We start from the raw sequence: 21,441 nt of genomic DNA, 5'->3' as shown, positions 1-21,441 counted from the left end.
TATTTTTATTTGCTGTGATGATAATAACATCCTGTATAAGTAGTTGAATTTCTGAAGTTTTTTGAATGAATAGTTTGTAATATTTTTCTGATGAATTTCTACAATATATCACAGGTCTATAAGCTTTATAACAGTAATAATAATGAAAGATTATATACACATATATGTTATGATTTTTTTAATTTACTGTGTAACGCTGCTAAGTGTCCTTCTGCAAATTATCAAGTCGTCTCTCATACTTTCTTCCTACCTTTGATAATCATATTTATTTCTTCAAGGTGGCGATATGCAAATATAGACTCTGTCACCTACGTATTATATATAAATTGTATTATATAACTAGCGGGATCAGTATGTATGACATACTCAGTAATATAATTAGTAACTTAAGAAAGAGACAAAAAGAGAGAAGTTTGAAATATACAACAAAACGGGTGAGGGAGGGCGAGGTCATCCTGCAAGGTCAGACCCGTGACCTGTAAAGACTTATTGTCCGTGTCCAGTCGGGGCGTGACCACCCAAGGGGACAGACGTGCCCATAGGTGCTCTTGACTTCCCGATCGTCCCACCAAGGTCCCCTCAGCCGGCAAGTTTTGCCAGCATGGGGGGTCGACATAAGCGTCCCAGAAGAGGCTCTCTCATAGACGCAGACGCAGACATCTCTGATACTGATGCCATTACCAACTCGCCTGGTCATACTGAATCCAACACCCTTCAAGAGTCAGACCCCAGTGATTATGACAGTGACGCTAATGTTTCTATGGGAAACGCTAGCCATAGTGGAAACACCAATGCCATGGACCCTATCACCCTGCCCTCTGCCAAACAAACAAGTAAGCTGAATCTCCACTTCCCCAAGGACTCTCTGAAAACTGTAGAGGAACGCTTTAACTGGATGATGAAGTACTGCAGACAGCACGGTTTCAGCATTGAATTCCGACAAGGTAAGAACCGGAACTTTATCAAGTGTCAGACTCCTGAGGCCTATGAAACACTTAGTACTGTTGGCTTTGACGGGGTCGTCCTGCTGCCCCCCCCCCCCTCTGTAGACGCGGATGAATGTTGCCACATTAGAACATAATGAATGGAGAAACTGCAGCGGGCCTATTGGCCATACTGGAGCAGTCCTTTTACACCCAACCCCTATTGCTCATATAAGCATCCAACCTATGTTTGAAGCTATTCAGCGTATTCGAGTTAATGATGATATTTGGTAACTTGTTCCATTCATCCACTACTCTGTTTCCAAACCAGTGTTTACCTATTTCCCGCCTAAATCTAAATTTGTCTAATTTAAAACCATTGTTACCATTTCCCTCTATAGTGACAGGCCTGGCACTTGACATTATTAAGGACCTGCCACTTTTGCCATAAACAGATAAATTGTACCGGGAATTTTCCCCACACACTCATCATTGTCACTTTATGTAACTTGCTGACAAAATACGGCCATGGAGTCTTTTTACGCCCTAATGCATGAGTCATAAAGGCAAGCATGAACTCCGCATGCTTCCCAGTTGGGCACTGTAAACGCTTCTGCGCTTCACCTTGCTGCAGGATGTAAGGGGGTGCCCAATAAACTAGCCCCCTCGTGGGCAATCTGTAATCTGTTGTCCGTGTCGGTCGTGACCTGCCCATCCTATCTGTCCTTGTTGTTATATCCCTGTCGTGTCTGGCTATTAACTTCTGCCATGGAAGCTTACTGCATATGACCCACGATAAGCGGAGATTATAAGTTATCAAGTTGACTACTTTCTATGAGGCTCGCAGGAGGCAGAACATGAAGCATTATGAAACCTACGAGGGTGTCTACTAGGACCTCTGCCATAATCCATCGTTAAAGGAATAAGAACACGTATTATACCATATAATTTTTGTTTATCATCATACCTCAATATTCTTAGGAGAATGTTTTTAATAAATTAAATTATATGCAGTAAACTAAGCAGATGAGGAATAATTATATATATATATATATATATATATATATATATATATATATATATATATATATATATATATATATATATATATATATATATATATATATATATATATATATATATATATATATATATATATATATATATAAATTATTTTTAGATACAATCGGGACAGGTTTCTTTTTTTAATGATGGAACAGTAAATTCTCATATAAGCAAATTATTATGGTTGATTTTTCACATGAACTGGATATAAATTACTCTTTATATGGAATGAAAATTAAATGTAACATTAGGACTAGATTTCACAAACCTAGAGGCGTCTATAATATGATGCACCGTGAGAGAGGAGGGACCAGCCTTACAGTCTTGACAGGTGACGACACATCGCCTGTGTGGAAGTATCTTGCGTGTGAGGTCAAGCGACACCACCACTGAGTCACTCCTTGTGTCACTTCCCCAGCAGGAGGAGCTCCACAGGATGCTGGTCACTAGACGTACTGGTTCTCACGGTGGAAGAATCATGAGCCTCGCATATGTGACTTGGTTCATTGGGGATCGTCTGAGATCACCAGTTTGGTCCAGCTAGACGGGTTATCAGTACTCACAGAGACGGTCTGGTGTCCGCTGGTCCACACCTTAATCACTACTGATGCAGACTGCTCACTGTGACCCAGAGAGTGACTCAAGTCGTAGACTGGCGGGTATATTGTGAAAAATCTGCCTGTCGGTGTTTCTTGTTGTTAACCTCCAAGCAGGACAGTGGTAACCAGCGCCACGTTTCGCTGGTCAGTTAATGAGAACTTCCTCATAAAACAGAGTATCCCAACTGGAGCTGTTGCTCTTGCACCTCCTAGTTATCTTCGGGTTATCTTTGTCCTTCCGTTAGTGTTTACAGTAGATCGAGATCAGTGTGTACGCGACAGTTGCATGGCGGCAATTAAAGCCGATATCAGTTATTTCTTTGTTGCTCCCAGTGCCCCAGTATCCTAAACTTGTGTGTCAGCGATCATCATCATCAAATGTCCGTACATTAACTGAGGGAGACTTACTCCCTCAGTTAATACCCGTGAAGATTAATTCTGTGTAATAGGTGCGTTTCATAGTCAGATTATTCACTTCTTTTAATACTTTCCGCATTTTAATTTCAACACTGCTAAATATTATCAGTTGGGCGTGCTCATCCCAGAACACTTTCCACCAGGGAACTGCTGGGGTTTCGCACTTGATGCTTTCACCATCATATTCACAGCACGCTCACTTCTGGTCCACTGTTTTCACATTATTAAATTTTTATTCTATTTACAAATGTTCTCATTTTCCATGTAAGAATATATTCGCTGACAACACAACAAGCAAACACACACTTGAGGACATTACCCCTCGGCCAGGGTCGAGGCACCGTCACTCGACCTGTCTCGTCTCCTTCGGTCATCGGCGTCCTTTTCCAGAAGACTGAAACCAGAACTGTCACATGACGTCTCCAACGATCCTACTGATGCTGTCGTTGCTGGAGAAGTTGTCGCTAAAATCCTGGAGGGTGTGAACAGTGTAGATGCCTGTGTAGCCGCTCCACCGCTCTACCCGCAGTCGCTGTGTCGCCGCCCGGAGCTGCTGCTGTTCTCCTGCCGACGACGTTGTCACCTCAACAACACTACGTACTTAAACGTCTCTTTTGGCTTTTTGGTCACCATCATGTTGTTCTCCCTCACGTACCTGTGGTGGAGAGGCAGGTTAAGGTCTTATAGTTGTTCTTTGACTCACAAGAGACAAGAACTCACAGATAAAACTATTATTCACGTATCTTACATTAAATTCTCATTGGCTCTGGACCCTCACACAACATATAGAGATAATGTTACTATAGAGTGGTTCTTGATGGGCCTGTCAAAACAGTGTTCCAGGATATACAACAGACGAAACACAGTAATTCACAAAAAAATCATTCACGATACATCTTTGTAAACACGTTTCTCCAGATGGTAACGCTGGTAAATGGCACACAACCAACTAATAGAACTCTGCTTGTCACACCAAACACACACAAACTGCCACTCGATCAGTCTCAACCACAGACAACCAACCACCCACTCACTCCCACGCACAGACAACCAACCACTCACCCTCCCACAGACAACCAACCACTCACTACCTCACACAGACGAACAACCATTCACTCGCTCACTACCTCACACAGACAACCAAACACTCACTCACTCACTACCATGCACAGACAACCAACCACTCACTACCTCACACAGACAACCAACCACTCACTACCTCACATAGACAACCAACCACTCACTACCTCACACAGACAACCAACCACTCACTACCTCACACAGAAAACAACCTCACTACCTCACACAGACAACCAACCACTCTTTCACACAGGCAACCACTTATTCACTACCTCACACGGTAAACCAACCACTCACTACCTCACACAGACAAACAACCACTCACTCGCTCAATACCTCACACAGACCACCAAACACTCACTCACTCACTACCATGCACAGACAACCAACCACTCACTACCTCACACAGACAACCAACCACTCACTACCTCGCACAGACAACCAACCAACCACTCACTCACTCATTACCTCGCAGGTAGTAAGTCGCAGGCAGCTATCAAACAGAGAGGTATTACCACCAGGGAAGACATTGGAAGCATAATGCGTTGTCTAATAGTAGACCCTGCTGCCATATGGCACCACAAAAATTGTAACCAAGTCCCAGGTTGCTAATCTGAATTTCTGACTCATTTACACACAATTGCAGGGTCTCAATTGTTACTCTCACTTTGACGACACAACATATATACAGTATATCGTTTCTCACTCATGATCTTTATTATAATTTTATTTTATTTTTAATTTTGTATTTTGTTTATAAAAGTTTTAATGATTTTATCAAATATATTATTATTATAAATATTATTATTATTATTATTATTATTATTTTTATTATTATTATTATTATAATTACTATTATATTTAATATTATATTTTCGCCCCCGGCTGATATTGGGTCAGTACTGTGTGTGGTGGGCTAATCCCCGTAAAAAGTACCAGCTGGTGGGGATATGGTGGTTATACTACTACTACCAGCTGGTGGAGATATGGTGGTTATACTACTAGTACCAGCTGGTGGAGATATGGTGGTTATACTACTAATACCAGCTGGTAGAGATATGGTGGTTATACTACTAGTACCAGCTGGTGGAGATATGGTGGTTATACTATAATCCAGTGGTGGAGATGGTGGTTATACTACTAATACCAGCTGGTGGAATATGGTGGTTATACTACTAATACCAGCTGGTAGAGATATGGTGGTTATACTACTGATACCAGCTGGTGGAGATATGGTTATACTACTAGTACCAGCTGGTGGAATATGGTGGTTATACTACTAATACCAGCTGGAGAATATGGTGGTTATACTACTAGTACCAGCTGGGGAGATAAAGTGGTTTATACTACTAGTACCAGCTGGTGGAGATATGGTGGTTTATACTACTAGTACCAGCTGGTGGAGATATGGTGGTTATACTACTAGTACCAGCTGGTGGAGATATGGCGGTTATACTACTAGTACCACTGGTGAGAATAAAGGTGGTTATACTACTAGTACCAGCTGGTGGAGATAATTGGTTATACTACTAGTACCAGCTGGTGGAATATGGTGGTTATACTACTAGTACCAGCTGGTGAATATGGTGGTTATACTACTAGTACCAGCTGGTGGAGATATGGTGGTTATACTACTAGTACCAGCTGGTGAGAGTATGGTGGTTATACTACTAGTACCAGCTGGTAGAGATATGGTGGTTATACTACTAGTACCAGCTGGTGGAGATAAAGGTGGTTATACTACTAGTACCCTGGTGGAGATATGGTGGTTATACTACTAGTACCAACTGGTGGATATGGTGGTTATACTACTAGTACCAGCTGGTGGAGATATGGTGGTTATACTACTAGTACCAGCTGGTGGTGGAATATGGTGGTTTATACTACTAGTACCAGCTGGTGGAGATATGGCGGTTATACTACTAGTACCAGCTGGTGGGAATATGGTGGTTATACTACTAGTACCAGCTGGTGGAATGGTGGTTATATTACTAGTACCAGCTGGTGGGGAAATGGTGGTTATATTACTAGTACCAGCTGGTGGAATATGGCGGTTATAATAACAGTACCAGCTGGTGGGGATATGGTGGTTATACTACTAGTACCACTGGTGGAATATGGTGGTTATACTACTAGTACCAGCTGGTGGAGATATGGCGGTTATACTACTAGTACCAGCTGGTGGAGATATGGTGGTTATACTACTAGTACCAGCTGGTGGAGATATGGTGGTTATATTACTAGTACCAGCTGGTGGGGATATGGTGGTTATATTACTAGTACCAGCTGGTGGGGATATGGTGGTTATAATAAAGTACCAGCTGGTGGGGATATGGTGGTTATACTACTAGTACCACCACTCACTCACTCACTCACAACCTCACACAGACAACCAACCACTAACTCACTACGTCACACAGACAACAACCACCCACTCACTACGTCACACAGACAACGAACCACTCACTCACTCACTACCTCACACAGACAATCAACCACTCAATCACAACCTCACACAGACAACCAACCACTAACTCACTACGTCACACAGACAAACAACCACCCACTCACTATCTCACACAGACAACCAACCAAACAATCACTTACTACATCACACAGACAACCAACCACTCACTCACTCACTACCTCACACAGACAATCAACCACTCACTCACTACCTCACACAGACAACCCACCACTTACTATCTCACACAGACAACCAACCAACCAATCACTTACTACCTCACACAGACAAGCAACGTCCGCTCCTCCTACCTCACACAGACAACCAACGCCTCACCCACCCCACTACCTCAAAGACACAACCAACCTCCTCCTCACTACCCCTCACACAGACAATCAACCACTCACTCACTACCTCACACAGACAACCCACCACTTATTATCTCACACAGAAAACCAACCAACCAATCACTTACTACCTCACACAGACAACCAACGCCTCACTCACTCACTACCTCACGGAGACACCCAACCACTCACTCACTCACTATCTAACAGAGGCAACCAACCACTCACTCACTCATTACCCCACAGAGACAACCAACCACTCACTCACTCACTCAAAACTCACTACCTCCCAAACAACCAACCACTCACTACCTCACACAGACAACCAACGCCTCACTCACTCACTACCTCCCACAAGACAACCAACGCCTTATCCACTCACTACCTAACAGAGACAACCAATCACTCACTCACTCACGACCTCACAGAGGCAACCAACCACTCACTCACTCATTACCCCACAGAGACAACCAACCACTCACTCACCAGTACCTCACACACAACAACCACTCACTCACTACCTCCACATAGACAACCAACCACTCACTCCTCCTCACTACATCACAGACAACCAACCACTCCTCTCTACCTCCACATAAACAAACAATCACTCCTCACCCTCCACAGACAACCAACCACTCATTCACTCCCCACTCACCATCACACAGACAACCAGTCACTCCTCCACTACCTCTCCATAGACAACCAACCTCCTCCACCTCACATTGACAACCAACCACTCACTCCACAACCTCCACATAGACAACCAACCTCTCACTCCACTCCACTCACTCACTACATCACACAGACAACCAACCACTCACTCACTCCTTACTCCACGCACAGACAACCAACCACTCACTACATCACCCAGACAACCAACCACTCCTCACTACCTCAAACAGACAAACAACCACTCCTCACTACCTCCACACAGACAACCAACCACCCCTCACTACCTCCCTAGAACAACCAACCTCTCACTCACTCCTCACTACCACACAGAAGAACCAACCCTCCTTCATCACCCAGACAACCAACCATCCTCCCTACACCTCACACAGACAAACAACCCTCCTCCACTCACCTCACACAGACAACCAACCACCTCCTCCTACCTCACACAGACAACCAACCACTCACTCACTCCACTCCCCTACCTCACCCAAACAACCACTCACTCCACTCACTCCTCCCTGCCCTCCACAGACAACAACCACTCCACTCCACTACCTCACATTAACAACCAACCCACTCACTCACTACCTCACATAGACAACCAACCACTCCTCCTCCTCCCTACACTTACCCAAACAACCAACCACTCACTCACTCACTCCCACTCCTCCACACAGACAACCAACCAACCACTCACTACCTCACACAGACAACCAAGCAACCACTCACTACCTCACACAGACTACCAACCACCCACTCACTCCACCCTCAAACAGGCAACCAACCACTCACCACTCACCACTACCTCACCCAAACAACCACCACCACCACCCACCACCTTACACAGACAACCAACCAACCACTCACTACCTCACACAGAAACCAACCACCCACTTACTACCTCACACAGACAACCAACCAACCACTCACTACCTCACACAGACAACCAACCACTCCACTCACCACCTCACACAGACAACCAACCACCCACCACCCACCTCCACTACCCTCACCCAAACAACCACTCACCACCTCACCCACCACTGCCCTCACACAGACAACCAACCACTCACCACTACCTCACATTGACAACCAACCACTAACTCACCACCCTCACATTGACAACCAACAACTCACCTCACTACCCTCACATAGACAACCAACCTCTCACTCACTCACCACCACATCACACACAGACAACCAACCACCCACCCACTCACTCCACCCCAATGCACAGACAACCAACCACTCCACTACATCACCCAGACAACCAACCACCACTCACTACCTCACACAGACAAACAACCACTCACTCACTCACCTCACACAAACAACCAACCACCACCTCACCACCTCACACAGACAACCAACCACCACCACTCCACTCACTACCTCACCCAAACAACCACTCACCACCACTCACCACTGCCTCACACAGACAACCAACCACTCCACCACTACCTCACATTGACAACCAACCACTCACCACTACCTCACATAGACAACCAACCACTCACCACCACCACCACTCCTACCCAAACAACCAACAACTCACCCACTCCACTCACTCACTCCTCCACAGACATCCAACCAACCACTCACTACCACAAACAGACAACCACTCACCACTCACCCACTACATCACACAGACAACCAACCAACCACCTACCACTCCTCACACAGACAACCAACCACCCACTCACTACCTCAAACAGGCAACCAACCACTCACTCCACCACCACCACTCCTCACACAGACAACCAACCAACCACCACTACCCAGACAACCAACCACCCACTTACTACCTCACACGGACAACCAACCAACCTCTCACTACCCTCACTCACACAGACAACCAACCATTTACTGACTCACTAACTACCTCACATAAACAAGCAATCACTCACCCACCACCACACAGACAACCAACCACCCACCACTCACCACCACATCACACAGACAACCAACCACTTACTACCTCACTACATCACACAGACAACCAACCACTCACCACCACCACACATCACACACACAGACAACCTACCACCCACTCACCACTCCTCTCACACAGACAACCAACCACTCACTCACTCACCACTCACTACCTCACCCAAACAACCAACCACTCACTACCTCACTACATCACACAGACAACCAACCATTCACTGACTCACTAACTACTCCTACATAAACAAACAATCACTCACCTACTACAAACAGACAACCACTCACTAACTCACCTCACTATATCACACAGACAACCAACCACCACCACTACCCCACACAGAGACAACCAACCGCCTCACCACTCACTCACCACCTCACTACACCACAGACAACCAACCACTGACTACCCCACCATCACACAGACAACCAACCACTCACCTCACTCCACCACCACATCACACAGAACACCAACCACTCACTACCTCACACAGACAACCAACCACTAACTCACTCCACTCACCAGTACATCACACAGACAACCAACCACCCACCTCACTACCACAAACAGACAACCACCACTCACCACTAGTACATCACACAGACAACCAACCACCCACTCACAACCAGACAACCAACCACTCACTCACTCACCACTACCTCACCCAAACAACCAACAACAACTCACCACTCACTATTATCACACAGACAACCAACCACTCACTCACTCACTACCTCACACAAACAACCAACCAACCACTCACCACTCCCCACAGACAACCAACCAACCACCACTACCTCACACAGACAACCAACCACCCACTCACTACCAAATCACACAGACAACCAACCACTCACTTCTCACTACCTAACACAGACAACCAACCAACCACCACTACCGCACAGACAACCAACCACCCACTTACTACCTCACAGAAACAACCAACCACCCACCTCACTATCTCACACAGACAACCAACCACTCACTCCACCACTCACCCACCACATCACACAGACAACCAACCACTGATTACCCCACTACATCACACAGACAACCAACCACTCACCACCCACTTACTACATCACACAGACAACCAACAACCCACCTCACTACCTCACACAGACAACCAACCACCACCCACTACTCACTACATCACACAGACAACCAACCACCTCACTACCTCACACAGACAAACAACCACTCACTCACTACCACCTCACCACCTCACTCACCACCACACACAGAGACAACCAACCACCTCACTCACCACCCACCACATCACACAGACAACCAACCACTCACCACTCCACCACTACATCACACAGACAACCAACCACCCACCCACTACCACAAACAGACAACCACCTCACCTCACCACCACTACATCACACAGACAACCAACCACCCACTCACCCTCACACAGACAAACAACCACTCACTCACTCACTCACTACATCACCCAAACAACCAACCATTCACACTACCTCACTACATCACACAGACAACCAACCACTCACCACTACATCACAGAGACAACCAACCCAGTCACTAACTCACACAGACAACCAACCACTCACTCACTCACTCACTACATCACACAGACAACCAACCACTCACTACCTCACAGAGACAACCAACCACTCACCACTCACTCACTACCCCACTACCTCACACAGAAAACCAACCACCCACTCACTCACTCACTACATCACACAGACAACCAACCATTCACTACCTCACACAGACAACCAACCACTCACTCACTCACTCACTACCTCACCCAAACAACCAACCACTCACTACCTCACTACATCACACAGACAACCAACCACTCTCTCACTACCTCACATAGACAACCAACCATTCATTGACTCACTAACTACCTCATAACCAAACAATCACCACTCACTACCATAAACAGACAACCACTCACTCACTCACCACTCACTATCTCACACAGACAACCAACCACTCAATACATTCACTTTCTACATCACAAAGACAACCAACCACCACTCACCTCACACAGACAACCAACCACCCACTACCTCACTACCTCACACAGACAACCAACCATTCACTGACTCACTAACTACTCACATAAACAAGCCACCACTCACTACATCACACAGACAACCAACCACCCACTCACCCACTCACTACCTAACACAGACAACCAATTTATTCACTGACTCACTAACTACCTTCACATAAACAAACAATCACTCACTCACTACCACAAATAGACAACCACTCACTCACTCACCACTATATCACACAGACAACCAACCATTCACTCACTACCTCACACAGACAACCAACGACTTACTCACCACCACCACATCACACACAGACAACCAACCACTCACCACTCCCACAGAGACAACCAACCACCTCACCTACCACCACTCACCTCACTCACACAGACAACCAGCCACCACTCACTCACCCACTACATCACAAAGACTACCCACCACTCACTACCCAACACAGACAACCAACCACTCACTACCTCCACACAGACAACCAACCACTCTCTCACACTCACCACTACCTCACCCAAACAACCAACGACTACCACCCCACTTACATCACACAGACAACCAACCAACCACCACTACCTCACCCAGACAACCAACCAACCACTCACCACCTCACACAGACAACCAACCACCCACTCACTACTCCCACACAGCCAACCAACCACTCACCACCTACCACCACACCCCACAGACAACCAACCAACCACTCACTACGTCACACAGACAACCAACCACCCATTACATACGTCACTGACAACCAACCAACCACTCACTGCCCACTCACACAGACAACCAACCATTTACTGACTCACTAACTACCCCACACATAAACAAGCAATCACCCACCACCACCACACAGACAACCAACCACCTCACCACCACCTCACTACCTGACACAGACAACCAACCACCCACTCACTACCTCACACAGACAACCAACCACCCACCACCCACCACCTCACAACATCACACAGACAACCAACTACTTACTACCTCACCACATCACACAGACAACCAACCACTCACCTCACTTACTCACTCACATCACACAGACAACCAACCAACCACCACTACCTCACCCAGACAACCAACCAAACTCACCTACCACCTCACACAGACAACCAACCACCCACTCACCACCTCACACAGCCAACCAACCACTCACCACACCACCACCCTCACACACACAGACAACCAACCAACCACCACTACGTCACACAGACAACCAACCACCCACTTACTACGTCACTGGACAACCAACCAACCACTCCACTGCCTCACTCCTCACACAGACAACCAACCATTTACTGACCTACCACACTACCTCACATAAACAAGCAATCACTACTCACCACCTCACACAGACAACCAACCACTCACTCACTACTCCCACTACCTGACACAGACAACCAACCACCCACTCACCACCTCACACAGACAACCAACCACCACCACCTCACCACAACATCACACAGACAACCAACTACTTACTACCTCACTACATCACACAGACAACCCAAACTCACTCCACCACTTACTCACCACATCACACAGACAACCAACCACCCACTCACTACCACCTCACACAGACAACCAACCACTCACTCACCACTCACCACCTCACCCAAACAACCAACCTCTCACTACCTCACTACATCACACAGACAACCAACCATTCACTGACTCACTAACTACCTCACATAAACAAACAATCACTCACTCACTACCACAAACAGACAACCACTCACTAACTCACCACTATATCACACAGACAACCAACCACTCACCACTACCTCACACAGACAACCAACCGCTCACCCACCAACTCACTCACTATATCAAACAGACAACCAACCACCACCTCACTACCCTCACACAGACAACCAACCGCCTACCTCACCACCACTACACCACACAGACAACCAAACCACCAACTACCTCACTACATCACACAGACAACCAACCACTCACTCACTCCACCACTAAATCACACAGAACACCAACCATCCACCTCACTCACTCCCACACAGACAACCAACCACTCACTCACTCACTCACCAGCACATCACACAGACAACCAACCACCCACCACTACCACCACAAACAGACACCCACTCCACTCACACTCACTACATCACACAGACAACCAACCACCCACTCACACAACCCTCACACAGACAACCAACCACTCTCTCCTACTCACTCACTACCTCACCCAAAACAACCAACAACCACTTCACTACCTCACTACATCACACAGACAACCAACCATCACCCACCTACTACTCTCACAGCACACACCCAACCAACCATCACACATACCCACCAACCAATCACACTCTCACACAACAACCAAACCCATCACTACCTCACGAACCAACCATCATCACACAGACACCAACATCACTCTTCATCATACGGACAAACCAATCAATCATCATCAATAACAACCAACCATACTCATCATCACGACAACCAACACACACTCACCCACTATCACTGCCGAACGACAAGCAATCTCATTGCCAACAGACAAACAACCAATTCACCCACCAACTACATCACACAGACAACCAACCATCACCACCTCACTACATCACACAGACAACCAACCATTCACAGACTCACTAACTACATCACACAGACAACCAACCACTCACTACCTCACACAGACAACCAACCACTCCCTACCTCACTACATCACACAAACAACCAACCATTCACAGACTCACTAACTACAACACATAAACAAACAATCACTCACTCACTACCACAAACAGACAACCACTCACTAATTCACCACTATATCACACAGACAACCAACCACTCACCACCATCACACAGACAACCAACCACTCACTCACCACTCACTCACCACATCACACAGACAACCAACCACTGATACCCCACTACATCACACAGACAACCAACCACCACCTCACCCACCCACCACCCCACACAGACAACCAACCACCCACCACTCCACCACCATCACACAGACAACCAACCACCCACCACCTCACACAGACAAACAACCACTCACACCCACCACTCACCTCACTACCTCACACAGACAACCAACCACTCACTCACCACCCACTACATCACACAGACAACCAACCACTCACTCACCACCCAGTACATCACACAGACAACCAACCACCCACTCACAACCCTCACAGACAACCAACCACCTCACTCACTCACTCACTACCTCACCCAAACAACCAACAACTCACTACCCCACTACATCACACAGACAACCAACCACTCACCACCACTTTCACACAGACAACCAACCAACCACTCACCACTCCCCACACAGACAACCAACCAACCACCACCACCTCACACAGACAACCAAACACCCACCACCACCTCACACAGACAACCAACCACCACTCCTCCTCACCACCCAACACAGACAACCAACCAACCACTCACTGCCTCACACAGACAGCCAACCACTCACCACCACCCTCACATTGACAACCAACCACTCCACCCACTACCTCACATAGAACAACCAACCACCACCACCACCACCACACCTTACCCAAACAACCAACAACTCACTCACTCACTACCACCTCACACAGACAACCAACCAACCACTCACTACCACAAACAGACAACCACTCACTCACTCACTCACTACATCACACAGACAACCAACCAACCACTCACTACCTCACACAGACAACCAACCACCCACTCACTACCTCAAACAGGCAACCAACCACTCACTCACTCACTCACTACCTCACACAGACAACCAACCAACCACTCACTACCTTACACAGACAACCAACCACCCACTTACTACCTCACACGGACAACCAACCAACCTCTCACTACCTCACTTCCTCACACAGACAACCAACCATTTACTGACTCACTAACTACCTCACATAAACAAGCAATCACTCACTCACTACCTCACACAGAAAACCAACCACTCACTCACTCACTCACTACATCACACAGACAACCAACCACTTACTACCTCACTACATCACACAGACAACCAACCACTCACTCACTCACTCATTACATCACACAGACAACCAACCACCCACTCACTACCTCACACAGACAACCAACCACTCACTCACTCACTCACTACCTCACCCAAACAACCAACCACTCACTACCTCACTACATCACACAGACAACCAACCATTCACTGACTCACTAACTACCTCACATAAACAAACAATCACTCACTCTACTACAAACAGACAACCACTCACTAACTCACTCACTATATCACACAGACAACCAACCACTCACTCACTACCTCACACAGACAACCAACCGCTCACTCACTCACTCACTCACTACACCACACAGACAACCAACCACTGACTACCTCACTACATCACACAGACAACCAACCACTCACTCACTCACTCACTACATCACAAAGACTACCTACCACTCACTACCCAACACAGACAACCACCTCACCCACCACCCAGTACATCACACAGACAACCAACCACCCACTCACAACCTCACACAGACAACCAACCACCACTCACCACTACCACCTCACCCAAACAACCAACAACTCACTACCTCAATTACATCACACAGACAACCAACCACTCACTCACTCACTTCCTCACACAGACAACCAACCAACCACTCGCTACCTCACACAGACAACCAACCAACCACCTACCACTACCTCACACACAGACAACCAACCACCCATTCACCACCCCACAGACAACCAACCACTCACTCTCTCACTACCTCACACAGACAACCAACCAACCACTCACTACCTCGCACAGACAACCAACCACCCACTTACTACCTCACAGAAACAACCATCCACTCACTCACTCACTACCTCACACAGATAACCAACCAACCACTCACTACCTCACTACATCCCATAAACAATCACTCAATCACTACCTCACACAGACAACCAACCACCCACTCACTACCTCACACAGACAACCAACCACTCACCCACTCACTCACCCTCACATAGAGACAACCAACCTCTCACTCACTCACCACCACATCACAGGACAGCCAACCACTCACCTCACTCACCCCACACAGAGACAAACAACCACCCACTCACCACCTCACACAGACAACCAACAACTCACCACCACCACATCACACAGACAACCAACCACTCACCCACCCACCACCCTCACACAGACAACCAACCAACCACCCACTCAATCTCACACAGACAACCAACCACTCACCACCCACTCACTACTCCCACCCAAACAACCAACAACTCACTACCTCACTACATCACACAGACAACCAACCACTCACTCACTCACTCACTCCTCACACAGACAACCAACCAACCACTCACTACCTCACACAGACACCCAACCAACCACCCATCACCTCACACAGACAACCAACCACCCACTCCACCACCCTCACACAGACAACCAACCACCTCACTCTCTCACTGCCTCACACAGACAACCAACCAACCACTCACCACCCCGCACAGACAACCATCCACCCACTTACACCACACAAACAACCAACCACTCACCACCACCCCACACAGACAACCAACCAACCACCTCACTCACCCTCACTACATCACATAAACAATCACCACCACTACCCCACACAGACAACCAACCACTCACTCACTACCTCACTACCTCACTACCTGACACAGACAAACAACCACCCACTCACTACCTCAAACAGACAACCAACCACTCACTCACTCACTTACTACATCACACAGACAACCAACCACTCACTACCTCACTACATCACACAGACAACCAACCACTCAATCACTCACTCACTACATCACACAGACAACCAACCACCGATTCACTACCTCACACAGACAGCCAACCACTCACTCACTCATTCACTACCTCACCCAAACAACCAACCACTCACTACCTCACTACATCACACAGACAACCAACCATTCACAGACTCACTAACTACATCACACAGACAACCAACCACTCCACTACCTCACTACATCACACAGACAACCAACAATCACAGAATCACTAACTACATCACACAGACAACCAACCACTCACTACCTCACACAGACAACCAACCACTCACTACCTCACTACATCACACAGACAACCAATCATTCACAGACTCACTAACTACAACACAAAAACAATCACTCACTCACTACCACAAACAGACAACCACTCACTACTTCACTCGCTATATCACACAGACAACCAATCACCACTCACTATCTCACACAGACAACCAACCACCACCACCACCACCACTACATCACACAGACAACCAACCACTGATTACCTCACTACATCACACAGACAACCAACCACTCACTCACTCACTTACTACATCACACAGACAACCAACAACCCACTCACTACCCTCACACAGACAACCAACCACTCCACCACTCACTCACTACATCACACAGACAACCAACCACTCACATACCACACAGACAAACAACCACTCACTCACCACTACCTCACTACCTCACTCACCACACACAGACAACCAACCACTCACTCACTCCACCCACCACATCACACAGACAACCAACCACTCACCCACTCACCACCACATCACACAGACAACCAACCACCCACTCACTACCACAAACAGACAACCACTCACCACTCACCACTACATCACACAGACAACCAACCACCCACCACCACCTCACACAGACAAACAACCACTCACCACTCACCACTACCTCACCCAAACAACCAACCACTCACTACCTCACTACATCACACAGACAACCAACCACCACCACTACATCACAGAGACAACCAACCACCCAGTCACTAACTCCACACAGACAACCAACCACTCCACTCACCCACTCACCTACTACATCACACAGACAACCAACCACCACTACCTCACAGAGACAACCAACCACTCACTACTCACCTACCACCTCACCACCACACAGACAACCAACCACCCACTCACCACCTCACTACATCACACAGACAACCAACCATTCACTACCTCACACAGACAACCAACCCACCACCACCTCACCCACCATACCTCACCCAAACAACCAACCACTCACTACCTCACTACATCACACAGACAACCAACCACTCTCTCACTACCTCACATAGACAACCAACCATTCATTGACTCACTAACTACCTCACATAACCAAACAATCACTCACTCACTACCATAAACAGACAACCACTCACTCACTCACTATCTCACACAGACAACCAACCACTCAATACATTCACTTTCTACATCACAAAGACAACCAACCACTCACTACCTCACACAGACAACCAACCACTCACTACCTCACTACCTCACACAGACAACCAACCATTCACTGACTCACTAACTACCTCACATAAACAAGCAATCACTCACTCACTACATCACACAGACAACCAACCACCCACTCACCCACTCACTACCTCACACAGACAACCAACCATTCACTGACTCACTAACTACCTCACATAAACAAACAATCACCACCACTACCCACAAACAGACAACCACTCACCACTCACTCCACTATATCACACAGACAACCAACCATTCACTCACTACCTCACACAGACAACCAACAACTCACTCACTCACCACTACATCACACAGACAACCAACCACTCACTACCTCACAGAGACAACCAACCACTCACTCACCTCACCACCACCTCACTCACACAGACAACCAACCACTCACTCACTCACCACTACATCACAAAGACAACCAACCACTCACTACCCAACACAGACAACCAACCACCACTACCTCACACAGACAACCAACCACTCCACCACTCACCACTACATCACAAAGACAACCAACCACTCACTACCCAACACAGACAACCAACCACTCACTCACTCACCACCACCTCACCCAAACAACCAACGACTCACTACCTCTACATCACACAGACAACCAACCAACCACTCACTACCTCACCCAGACAACCAACCAACCACTCACTACCTCACACACACAGACAACCAACCACCCACTCACTACCTCACACAGGCAACCAACCACTCCACTCCACCATCCACTACCTCACACAGACAACCAACCAACCACTCACTACGTCACACAGACAACCAACCACCCACTTACACGTCACCGGACAACCAACCAACCACTCACTACCTCACTTCCTCACACAGACAACCAACCATTACTGACTCACTAACTACCTCACATAAACAAGCAATCACTCACTCACTACCCTCACACAGACAACCAACCACTCCACTCACTACCACTACCTAACACAGACAACCAACCACCCACCACCACTCCCACACAGACAACCAACCACTCACTCACTCACCACAACATCACACAGACAACCAACTACTTACTACCTCACTACATCACACAGACAACCAACCACTCCCTCACTTACTCACTACATCACACAGACAACCAACCACCCACTCACCACCTCCCCACAGACAACCAACCACTCACCACCACCACCACCCAAACAACCAACCACCACTGCCTCACTACATCACACAGACAACCAACCATTCACTGACTCACTAACTACCTCACATAAACAAACAATCACCACCACTACCACAAACAGACAACCACTCACTAACTCACTCACTATATCACACAGACAACCAACCAGTCACTCACTACCTCACACAGACAAACAACCGCTCACCACCACCTCCCACTCACACCACACAGACAACCAACCACTAACTACCTCACTACATCACACAGACAACCAACAACCTCACCCACTCCACTCACCAAACCACACAGAACACCAACCACCCACTCACTACCTCACACAGACAACCAACCACCACTCATCACCCACCAGTACATCACACAGACAACCAACCACCCACCCACTACCACAAACAGACAACCACTCACCTCACCACCTCACTACATCACACAGACAACCAACCACCCACCTCACAACCTCACACAGACAACCAACCACTCTCTCACCTCACTCACTACCTCACCCAAACAACCAACAACTCACTACCTCACTACATCACACAGACAACCAACCACTCACTCACTCTACCACTCACACAGACAACCAACCAACCACTCACTACCTCACACAGACACCCAACCAACCACTCACTACTCACACAGACAACCAACCACCCACTCACTACCACACAGACAACCAACCACTCACTCTCTCACTACCTCACACAAACAGCCAACCACTCACCACTACCACACAGACAACCAACCAACCACTCACCTACCTCACTACATACATAAACAATCACTCACTCACTACCGCACACAGACAACCAACCACTCACCACTACCTCACTACCTCACTACCACAGACAAACAACCACCCACTCACTACCTCAAACAGACAACCAACCACTCACTCCACTCACTTACTACATCACACAGACAACCAACCATCACCACCCTCCACTACATCACACAGACAACCAACCACTCATTCACTCACTCACTACATCACACAGACAACCAACCACCCACTCACTACCTCACACACAGACAGCCAACCACTCATCTCACTCCACTCACTACCTCACCCAAACAACCAACCACCACTACCTCACTACATCACACAGCAACCAACCATTCACAGACTCACTCACTACATCACACAGACAACCAACCACCACCACCCTCACTACATCACACAGACAACCAACCATTCACAGACTCACTAACTACATCACACAGACAACCAACCACTCACTACCTCACACAGACAACCAACCACTCACTACCTCACTACATCACACAAACAACCAACCATTCACAGACTCACTAACTACAACACATAAACAAACAATCACCACTCACTACCACAAACAGACAACCACTCACTATTTCACCT

General features: G+C 47.3%; 1 protein-coding gene across 1 annotated transcript in view; it reads right to left on the bottom strand.

Moving 5' to 3' along the window:
• Window positions 1-2,155: 2,155 nt before the first annotated feature.
• Window positions 2,156-21,441, bottom strand: part of LOC121859409 (transcription factor Maf-like) — a 108,921-nt gene continuing 89,635 nt past the window's right edge. Inside the window, exon 5 of the mRNA XM_042356200.1 lies at window positions 2,156-3,659. Coding sequence (XP_042212134.1) covers window positions 3,584-3,659 — 76 coding nt within the window. The 3' untranslated portion in view covers window positions 2,156-3,583. The remainder of the gene's footprint in view (window positions 3,660-21,441) is intronic.

Source organism: Homarus americanus, unplaced genomic scaffold (genome assembly GCF_018991925.1).
Source record: "Homarus americanus isolate GMGI-L3 unplaced genomic scaffold, GMGI_Hamer_2.0 scaffold7626, whole genome shotgun sequence".
NCBI lineage: Eukaryota > Metazoa > Arthropoda > Malacostraca > Decapoda > Nephropidae > Homarus > Homarus americanus.
Note: the sequence above shows the minus strand (reverse complement) of the source record. Positions and strands in the feature narration are given on the sequence as shown.